The sequence below is a fragment of the Egretta garzetta genome, unplaced genomic scaffold (genome assembly GCF_000687185.1).
Source record: "Egretta garzetta isolate BGI_Z169 unplaced genomic scaffold, ASM68718v1 scaffold447, whole genome shotgun sequence".
NCBI classification, from domain to species: Eukaryota; Metazoa; Chordata; class Aves; order Pelecaniformes; family Ardeidae; genus Egretta; species Egretta garzetta.
The window spans coordinates 1,110,178-1,121,557 of NW_009260397.1; the positions used below are offsets into that span (position 1 = coordinate 1,110,178).

At 40.7% G+C, this 11,380-nt stretch overlaps 1 protein-coding gene across 5 annotated transcripts in view; it reads left to right on the top strand.

The window, feature by feature from the left end:
* Window positions 1-11,380, top strand: part of LOC104130143 (lysine-specific demethylase 2B) — an 86,482-nt gene that overhangs the window by 36,350 nt on the left and 38,752 nt on the right. For all 5 annotated transcript variants that reach the window (XM_035898557.1, XM_035898558.1, XM_035898556.1 and 2 more), the window contains 2 exons: window positions 871-1,325; window positions 9,418-9,504. In XM_035898557.1, coding sequence (XP_035754450.1) covers window positions 871-1,325; window positions 9,418-9,504 — 542 coding nt within the window. The remainder of the gene's footprint in view (window positions 1-870; window positions 1,326-9,417; window positions 9,505-11,380) is intronic.

Here is an 11,380-nt window from a genome sequence, read left to right on the forward strand (position 1 = left end):
CCTAATAAATGAGAAAAGATGTGTGCATTAGGGAACCTTGGCCACTAGTTTCCTACATTGCTTTCACTGCTTGATTGCATGGAGTTGGGTGACAGTTAGGATTTTTAGGAGGAGCCATAGTATAAAATTAACATCAATAGTTCTTTGGACTCAGCAACTTGCCTTTAAATTTTCCCAAGAAATACCTAGAATGTATCAGGGATGACATTTAGAAAAACAGTATCATGTAACTCTGTGACAGTCCTTGCATTTCTCACTGTGTTTAGGCCTCTTGTCTGTAAAATAAGCGTAATTGTAATCCTCTGTCTCAGAGCAATGAGTATTCATGCAGTAACAAGTGGGGGTTCTTGTTTTACCAACAGTTGCTTGCAAAGAGGAGAAGTATTTAGAAGTTGATTTTGTGTTGTGCAGAGTTCCTGGAAGAATGATGATGTACAGCATTTTAACATGCTCTTTCCCACCACTTTTCCCCTCCTCTTTCTGTGTTAACTGTCTTCTTAAAGCTGTAAGGCTGCTGAATCGGGTCTCTTTCGGATTTGCGGGAAAATTAATTGTGTGTGACTTAAGAGCTCTGCCTACTCTTAATTGAAGGCACAGAGGGCTGAAGCTTTGAAGAAAGCATAATTTTTTCCTAAATGTTTCCCAGTCATTTGAACTGAGTAGATGTTAATGAAAACCAGCATTCAAACAAACAAACAACCCACCCCCCCAAATTAAAAATCAACTGAATAGAGCCCATTCCTGTCGCATACTTACTAGGCATTATCCAGTGCCCTTTTAAATAGGCAGCACCTAGCCCCAGTGGTAGAGAAGTGTTTAAGCTAAGAATTACATTAGGTAAAATTTCAGCATTCTTTTTCTGACTTTCAGATGCAAAAAGAAAACGTAGCACTGACAGCTATTCATCAGATTCGTGGTTAGACATGGATGAAGAATCTTGTGATGCCCATATCCGGGAGGAGAAGGATGACAGCTTGGATAAGAACTCCAAATCCTTGGTGGATGGCTCCTCCTCACCCAACAGCACACACTCAGAAGAGAAGGAGGGTGTAGGAAGAAAACAAAAAGCCACAGTAATGAAATACCTAAAAAGAACTTTGTCTAATGAGTCAGATGACAGCGTAAAATCGACGACCCCCACGGACTATCCCAAAACACCAACGGGGTCTCCAGCTACAGAAGTTTCAACCAAATGGACTCACCTCACAGAATTTGAACTGAAGGGTTTAAAAGCCCTGGTGGAAAAGCTTGAATCTCTCCCAGAGAACAAGAAGTGTGTTCCAGAAGGCATTGAAGATCCACAGGCTCTCCTAGAGGACATGAAGGTGGGTGTGATAGCTTGCTGATCCACACAAATTGTATTCTGTGGGCATAGGAGACAGCAGGAGATCAGAAAGCAAAGTTCTGCAGCAGAAGGGTGGCAGCTTGTGTGTAGTGACCAGCTCATATCAGACTGCTATGCCAGAGAGGGAAATTACGCCTCTAACAAAAGCCATCTCTGCTCTGGGGGATGGCTGTTTGCAGTCTAACTTAATTGATGCAGTCCTTTCTGACTGTTGCACTGGTGGCCAAAAGTTCAGATCCTCTCATAGTTCAGCACTTGTTATGTCCCATGTGTAAATATTATATCTCAAAAAATCTGTTTATATTTATAGTCTTAATCTGCCCTTTTTGGTGTAGTGTTTTTCTGGAGTATATCTGATTAACTGACATACAAAATGTAAATACTTGATTGTAATTCAGAAGATACATGTCTAATGTTTTCAGTTGCTTTTTTTTCTTTCACCTTTTTCATTTTCTTTTCCTCCATTGCCCTCTATAGGTTGATAATTACTCTCCACTGGTACAATATACTGTTTTTGAAAATGGTGTGAGGAGTGAATGCTCACTAGTGACAGAAATTCTCTTTAGATTTTTAGTTTACTGGAAGTGGTACCCCATCTGACTTGGGATAAATTCCTCCTGAAGACCAGCATGGCCTTGCTGCTTCTCATCCCAGCCCTGCCTCTGATCAATGGCATCCCTTTGCTCTATGTGGTTAGCTTTTCTGTGTCTTGTTTTCACATCAGATAAAATAGGCATATTAATATTTTTTTTTTTAACAAAGCTAGAGCAGCATACTCTTGTAATTTTGCTGGGGCTCGTCAAATAAGACTGAGATTGTCAGCCTGTCCTCTGCAGGTCCAGTACTATGGCAATTTAGCCTGATTTGAAATTATGACTATTGCTTCGTGGTCTTGTGTTTGGACTGCTAGTTTTGTGCTGTTTCTGTGTGCAGTATGGTGGTTCAGCTGCATGGGTTCTGTACATAAGAGCTGAGTAAGCCACAACCTGAGGGGAAAAATACATGTTTATGTGGTAAAAGGGGAGCCTGTACTTTCTTAGTGCGAGTACTGCAAGAGCTGCTTAGAAAAGGCTTCAAAGCCAGTTAAAGAAGGCTGAACGTACACAGTGCGCACTGGAATCATATTCCATAATCTTGGAGCCTGGAAGTGTGATACACAGCACTCATTTTGGTAAACCACAAGAGCTCAGAAAGTCTTCTTGCAAAATCAGCCACTTTGTATATGAAAGTGGACGCACTTGCCCAAAGTTGTGGCTGTAGATTCACTGGCTTGCTTTGTGATCGGTCGTCATCTAATCAGAAATCAAAATGAAGCTTCAAGGCCAGGATATGGATTTGTGGTGAAGGAGAAAGAATGGTAGTGTTACTTTTCTGAGTTTGATGCACAGACCAAGTTTACTTAAAAATAACCTGCCCCTCCTTGAAATCCCAGAGTGGGGTACAACACATAATAAATGGTGCAGATGTTCAGAATATGATCATGCATGCTCTTTTGATGACATACTCCAATGCACTGTGAGACAGCTTACTGAAACACAGCAAGATACCATATGTGAATCTGGTTAAAGCACCGTGTAGGAGTATGTGCTTTCTTATTCCTCTTCAGAGCAGTGGATTCACTAGCTACAGAGATGGAGAGCTGCACAGGGACATTTAAGAAAAAGGCCCAAGTCATGCCCTTTTGGGTGATACTGTGCTTTAACTGATACTAAGTGGGCATCTGCCAGTTTATTTTGTGCGTCTCCCAGAGCTGCGGTCTTGATGTTCCGTCTCCTTTGATAACTGCCTGCTTCTAAACTTTCTCTCCTTGCCAGCACACAATGTAACCATCAGGATGTAGTCCAGCATCTGGATATTTATGGTTCCCTGCTGGTTAAAGAGCCCATGACCACATCTAAACATCATGCATGCTGCAGAATTGTTTTCTCTGGAATCACCTCTGTATCTTTGGTGAGGCTGTGACTGATTAGTCAGAGTAAGACCCCCTTTTAAAAGGATGTTAACTCAAACATTTTCTTGAACAGTGTCTAAAGAACTGCTAAAGAACTTTGTTACCCATCTTTTTTACAGTATTGGCCCACAAATAAGGGAGCCCTCAATTTTTAGAGAATGGGATTCAATACAGCATAATAAATTAATTAAACCCCATATAGTCTGCTTCCTCCATAACTCCCTACAGTTGCATAATCTGCTTGCTAGGTGCTCTGAAGGAATTGGGACAGTTAGGGAGAGTTGCGCTCACATCAGTGGTTGCTTGAGTGTGCTTCCTCTCAAGTCAGAAGTAGAGCCCACGACTCAAAACACAGGCCTTCCCTTTGCTCATCAGCAAATTGTCCGAGGCAGTTGCTGACAAGGTGTGTCCCATTCCCACCTTGTGTTGGGACCCTGGTTGTGACAGCCCATTACTCCTTTCTGCCATTCACTGGCACTGTAGAGAACAGTGCAGTGGAGCCAAAGCATCCTATCTCCTTGTAACCCATGTCACACCAAAGCATGAAGTTTATTTTATTCAGTTTGTTGCCTTAAAAAAAAAAAAAAAAAAATCAGAAGCATATTGGTGCATGTTTAGGGCCTCCACCTTCAAAGGACAGAGCATGCTGCTGGAAAAGTTGCCAAGTGACTGATTTCAGCCCCTTGAGCATACATCCAGCATAATGGTCCTTTCAGGATTCCTGTATTGGTTGGTGTGCAGAATGCAGCTCTTCAGCATTTTGTTCCGTCCTTGCTCCTCGGTGTGTGCTAGGTAGGTCGTGCTGATCAGACCCTTGGCTGAACACGGGGATATGAATGTTCCCTTGGGGTTCCCAGTGATACTCATCATTACTGTAGTCATGTGCTTCACAAGTGGTAATTGATGAGTTGTTGTTATCTCTGGTTCACAGGTAGGGAACTGAGGTGCAAAGAGATTAAGATAAAAGTGACCATAATTTTGGATACTGGTTTTATGTGCCGCGGATGTGATTTTCTGAAAAAAGTTAGCATTATTTAAGAATCATGTGTGCAAAAGATAATTTTAATGGTATTGAAACTATAATTGCTTAACACTTCTGCAGAGCAGAAGTTGTGATCTTTAGCATCCAGATCCTAAGCCAGGTGTGAGGAAGAGTAGGAACGTATAATTGATGACTGCCTGTGAAAACTGGGTTTAAAAAATTTGCCTTGTGTCACATAGAGACGTAATGGCAGAAGAAGAAATACAGTCCATTTTTCCAGAATGGTATTTATCTCCTTGACCAGTAAATCATATTCCCTCTTACTTTGCTACTAGTCTTCCAACTTGTACAGAAAATAATGTGGGGATTTTGCTGATAGCATTAGCAGTCGAGTGAGCAGAAGCCTGGCACCTCTACCTCACCCTGATGAATATCCAGAGCACCAGTCATCTGTGTGACTGAATGGAGGCAGAAATCCTGCAGAAGCAGCTGTGCAGAGCATCTGTGCAGTGACTGTATTCGGCTGTATTTCACAAGGTTTATTTCATGGGCAACCTGACTTTTGGGTATGTGATGTCTTAATAATACAGCCTATAAAAAGTACCCTTTTAGTGCACCCATTTGACAGTTATTTTTAACAAATGCATAGCAAGAACATGCTCTGAGAGAAAGTCTGAAAACTCTGGCTCTGCTTGGAAAGTCTTAATTTTCTTCCTGAAGAAAATAAATCCATGTTTATTGTAGCAGTTTTATTTTTTTAATGAAATACACTCAAGAACTTTTCTGTATGACATTCAAGTCTGTCTTTGTGCTTCAGTAAGATAATGTTTTCAGAAAACAGGATGGGGTAGTTAAAACTGGAGAAATGAAACCATTTTATTTAGTGATGTGAAGTTTTACAGAACAAATTTGGGTAACTTGCAGAGAAGCCATGCTTTCCCATCTGAGCAAGAATACAGCTGAGGATGGGTGACTGGATTACTGCTCTTAGTGGTAAATACAACTATAGCTATATACAGCTATTTAATGTCAAGTAGGTGAGACTCTTTGAAGTAAAGTAATTTATTTTCCTTATGAGAAAGGAGACTGAAAACTAAACTAAGCCTGTGTAAATTCCTTACACGTCATATAAGCTCCTAACTAACTGCAACTATCTAGTGGGGACAGAGCAATCTAGAAGTGCCAAGGTAATGCCTCTGCAGATTGAGAACCCATTTATCACCATGATCGATGGAGCGCAGCAGCACAAGGGAGGCTTATTTGCAGAGCATAACATGGGCCTCAGTTGGGGAGCCGGTCAGTTCTTCCCTTGGCTCAAACAAGGAATTAAATTCTTGTTGGCTGCAGCTCTGCTGTATGGGCACCGTATCGCATGAGACCTGTGTTCACCACCAAAGGAGCTTCTCGGAGGCCTCCAAACAGCGACTGCTGACAGCAGCATCTCCATAGCAGATGGCATCTGAACAATCAGTTAAGAAGATGCAATACTCTGTATCCAAATGTCGGCGGCTGGGCTGTGTGTGAGCTGCATGTGCAGCAAACATGGGGGAAAACTGTTGTACCGATAGACATACCCTCCCTGAGGGTGCTCAGCTGACCCAAGTTGCAGAAGGACAAGAAGGCCTGGCAGCGTAACTGTTGGCAGTGCGAGCAGCCAGAAGACATGGCAGCGGTTGCCCCCACATCCTTGCTGTTGGTGTTATTGTTGGGGGCACACACAGCCTGCCGTTGTACCTTGTTTTCCATATATACATGCCCTGAAATGAAATATGAAACATTGCAACAACTCTGCCTCCCAATTTAAAAATTAAGTAGCAGCTGAACTGTTAGAAAAATACCTATGCTGATGAGGAAGAAAAGAAGGAAAAAAAATCACTGGGAAGTAATTTTACTTAGCTGGTGGCCTTGGGGATTGGAAGAGTTTCATCGTGTTTGCATTCTATTTAGCTACCAAATAGTATGTCAGTCTACTAAAGATACAATTGGGGTGGACTTAGTTATGAAGAAGAGAACAGGGAGGTAACCATCTTACTCCTTGGTGTAGTTTGCATCCCACATCACAGGACAGGTAAAGCCGAGCAGACCTTTGTGACAGTCTGCATCCCACACAAAACACTCTGCCAGTGATACTTGTCTGTATGCAGCCTCTGATTTCAGCACACATTTCTGTTCTGTTACCAGTAGGATGGTAATTCCTTTGCTGCTGTTGGGGAAGAGGATTGTGAGATCTGCCTTGTAAGGCCACAGACCTTCCCCACTTCAAAGCGAGAATGCTGCTTTTCTTCAGAAGGGACTGTGGAAGTCCATTAGGGCAGAAGAAACTCAGTTTGAAGAAGAGTTTGTCAAATATCCGCAACTCCTTGGCAGCAGGAGAAGATTCTTGTGCAAGACAGATGATATCTACTGAAATATGTTCTGACTTTTTCTTGCCAAGAAATCTTACCCCCTTCTCATTCTGACGACAGGAAAAAAACCTCCCTCCACTGAATGCATTTCAGGGGAGTCATTCCTTGCTGTGCTTTTGTGCTTTTGAAATTAATGGCTAACCTGAATTCTTACATACTTAATCAGTTTCTTTCCTTCGTACCTGCTGCTGTCACCACAGCCTTCAAGTGTAATGAATCGGGCAGCCTTGTGCTGGATGAGCATCACATTGTTTGTCTACCTGGAGCCCCATGGCTTTGCGTTATCTTTTTTTTTTTTTTTTTTTAAAAAAAAAAAAAGCAGGTGAAGAAAAGTGCTTCCTCCAGCCCATTGTGTACTGGTGACACTTGACACTGGTCAGTGCACATGTGGCTTGGTTATGGTTCTGCTGCTCAGACCTCTATTGTTTTCAGCTGGCTGAGATGATAAACTGCCATACTTTTAAATTTCTTCTTGGGTAATATTTTCATGTGATACGTATGATAACAAGAAAGCTTCGTTATCCTGCCAAGTTCTTGGAATATACTCTGCTTTCTATTGAACTCAGAGTCTCTGACAGTTGTTAGTGGAAATGTTAAGGTTTTCTGTCTTACAAGCTTTCAAATCTAAGAGTAGCAAAGTAAAGAGGGATTAATTTGTCCTTTGTTTATACGGCTTTCAAGCTGCCGCCTTGTTCTGGAGAATTTTGACTTTGCTATGAGAATACAAAAGACCTTTCCATTTTTAGGATTGAAAACTAACTTTCAGAATGTGGTCACGGTTTAGTTAATGCAGTGATCACTCTCTCAAAATAAAAAGGACGTGAGAAAAGAGGTGCTTGCTTAACCTCAGCTCAGTCAAGAGTTAACTTGCCAATGACTAGTCTGTACATAAAGGTTGTTAGCTGTTTCACTCGAGTATTCAGCTGAAGTTATGCTACAGACTCCACATCAGAGTCAGGCTGGGGCAAGCTGGGTTTTATTCCTAACAGCCAGGCTATGCCTGTGCAAGCTCTTGAGCGCAGCCACAGTGCCAGGCTGACAAAACTGGGCTTGTACTGGTATGGCATATTTTGGTCATTGGTGCTACTTTTAGACTAACCAGTATCAGGAACAGCCTTACTGGTATGATCGTATCTGGAGAAGCAGCACTGTGCTGGTGCTGTAGTATCTATTAGCAAAGCATCTGTCATTTAAGCGGAGACTGGGGAATTGAGCTGAATCCAGCAGGTTGCCTGAGCTCCAGGGAGAGAAAGCCAGCCCCAGGGAGACTTGTCCAAACCCTAGTTTAGATGCTAGGCTGCCTGCTTGGGCTCTTGGGGCCTGGAACATGACATCCTACTCCCTGCTTTAGCTGGATGATTACTGATGAATTCCAAGTGCACTTCCTATTAAAACAATTACTGTATTTTAAGCTCTTTTTGTGTAGTGTGTGAAATTTCTAATTATTAAAGCTCTACACTGGGGACTGAGAGAGCCTGGTGCCTATTGTTGTCTAATTAAGCTTTTTTCAAGAAGTTGATATACTTGGGAGCAACACCGTTGAACTTAATTGTCTGGGGTTATCTCCTAAATTCTATTATGAGGTAATTTCCAACCTGCAGTTCTTGTTTGTTTTATTGGAGCATTTTTTTCCCCTTAACCTGTTGGTGATTATTTGAGCATCAGTTTTCAGCAGCACAGCAGAATCCTCTTTCAGACTTGTTTTTTGTTTTCATTTCATTGTCTTTTTCAGCTACCTGAACTCCAAATGAAGACCTTTGTAGCTAGGTTAGTAAGTACGTAGAGAGTCAAGGGAAGCAAGCGTGGACTATTCCCAGCTGCGCAATTGAATACGCTTAGAAAGAGTTCTTCCCCACCTCTGTGTTGACTTATGTGGCCATGGGAGTGATTCACATTGGTAGAAGCTGTGTAAGCCAGTGCAACTCACTCAGGAGATTTCTAGGACAGTGCATCAAAGCAAAAGGATGTGGTGGGGGTGGAAGGGAGGGGAGACCAATCTTTTTCCTTAATACTGTACTATCTAGAGTCAGATCCTTTCCTAGTGAATACTCAGGAGCCTGAATGCCTTACCTGATCACATAAAGTGAACAAGATTACAGCAGCTCTGGTGTGCCCATCAGTGTGGAAGGAAGGCCAGGGGAAATGACAGTGCTCTTGAATTGCCACATGCATAAAGATGACAAGTTAGAATGCACGAACCTGTATCTTGACTTATCTGAACGTTCAGGATTCTGAGGATTGCTCCAAACTATGCACTTGATGCCCTGTGACTGCAGAAATAATGGTGGCAGAGCCTAGATGCTTCTAGGTCCTTTGCAGGCTTGATTAGGAGAGGTGTTAGTTGTGGTGACTAGTGGGGCTCATTTGGGATTTAGTGAGCTGGAGTGTAAATGGAGAGGTGATACTGGTATTAGACTGATACCAGTGAAAAAGCACCAGTCTTTTTTGACACAACAGTTTTAAATAAGTCTGTAATGTTTGAGGTGATTCATGGCTGATTTTGCTGTCTGTTTTGCAAGAAACTTTACATCTTGGATTTTAATGACAGTTGTGAGAGTTTCAGTGTGAATTGGAAGTTTGGAAGCAAAAGTAACTTGGAGAGATGTAACAAGTCAGCAGAGATCTTGTCACTCTTATCTTTCATCAGAGTGGAGTATTGTCTTCTGTAAGTCTCTGCACTCTTCAGTTGGAGAAATATTTCTCTGGTTAATACAGGCCTTTTCATTTGCAACAGAACATACTGAAGGAACATGCTGATGATGACCAAAATCTTGCCATTTCGGGTGTCCCTGTGGTCAGCTGGCCCAAGAAGACCACAAAGGTAATGAGACACAATTACTTACTAATCATTGTTGTTCTAGGTCTTAGTGTTTTTTTTTTATCTACAATCTGACAGTGCTGTATACGATACTTCGGCAGCTGCTAGCATTTTTAACATGAAATGTTATTTTTAATGGTTTTATGATTAGGTGTTGAAGCAGAACATGAAAATGCCTCAGCAGGGATTAATTGTTAGAGTTTCCATTTAAAAAGAATTTACTTGGGCCTTACCTATCAGTATAAAACTTTGATAAGTCATTTACTAGTCATGGTTAAATTTAAAAACATTGATGCAACATTTTGTGTAAAATTAAATGATGTGTAAATCCTACAAACTGGTCACTTAGGAAGCACTCTCATCTGGATGAGAGGATGCTTTTTCTCTTATACTACGAGAGCTCCTGAATTCTCCGTACAGGTGTGCCACTGTAATTTTGGAGGGTCCCTGTATCTTCATTTTTCCTCCTATATATGGGAGTAATTTTCTTCACTTTGCTGGAGAACCGTGAGTCTTGATTCATTAATGCTTATAAAGAATTTGAAATAATTAACTAAAGAATAATGTCAAAAGGCTGGATGTTATTTATAACAGCGGTATGTTTACCACACTCCAGTTATTCAGCTTTGCTGTAAAAGCAGCTTTGCTTATTTAGAAGATGTCTCATCACTTCTATTTTTACTTTCATTTTTCACTGAATTAGTTTTATAATACATAATTTCTTTAGAAATGCTGAAAGGGTCAGTCAGCTTAAATCAGGCTTCTATCTAAAAATCTGTTGTTGTTATCATTGTAAATAACTTTCAAATAATTAACTGAGTGAATTATTTTCCCTGTTCTCACTTTTTGTGCTGGTGCGCTTGTCATGGCTTTGCATAATCACTTGTAGCCACAAGAATTTGCTGTTTTCAAATGGGAAGTAGGAGACCATAAACATCAAACTGCCAGAGGAGAGCAGGGCAGAATGAGCATATCATGTTCCTTCTTGGTTTCTTTTTGGGTTTTAGCTGAGCATGTTTCAGATAAGTTATATCTTGTTAACTACATATTTCCCTTTTAGATTGTAATAAATCTATGGGAATATGCTTTGTGTTTAAAACATGTATCTGTTTAAAAACAACAGTGGAAAACCTTGAGAGGAGTGTCAGATTCTCCACTGCTTTGATAGCTGCTATTCATTCATCAGTCAAGTATATTCTAGGCATTGATTAAAGCAAAATTTCTGTGACCAGAAGAAAAATGGTGTGTGAAACGTACAAAACAAAACTAAGGAACAACTGACTCTTGTGCTGTATCTTTTGAGCTTGTGGTAGAAGTGAGAATCTTAATGTTTTGAGGCTTTTATAAGCTTTGGCGCTTGATGATGTTCTTGTTCACTTTATTTTGGAATCCTTGATAAATGGTTCATTTCTTACATTTTATTTCTGTATATTTGGCAACGTAACTGTAACTGTAAAAGATTTGTATTTTTTGTGACTGAAATCTTATCCCACTTTGCAAAATCCATCTTGCTGGCTGCAGGGTTTTTTTTTTAACTTCTGGTGCTTATTTTCCTGTAGCCTTTCTGAAAGCAAAAATTTTTAGAAGGCATCATTCCCAGTGCTAAGGTACAATAACAAACAATTAAACACATTGGCTAATAATAAATATGGGGAAAACATTCACAGAAAGTGAGGCTTTAGATTGAAGTTTGGAAATAACCAAAAATTTCTAAGAGAAGAAATCCTATCATCATTCTCTTCATATTTACTTTGCTTAATCTGTGATGAGTTTGTATTATGCCTTATGTTTTAATTAAAAGGCACGCATGCAGATACGGCTGAATATTTCCCAAACGGAGTTTGTTGTTGTGCTTCTAACTGGCGAATGTCCATGTCAT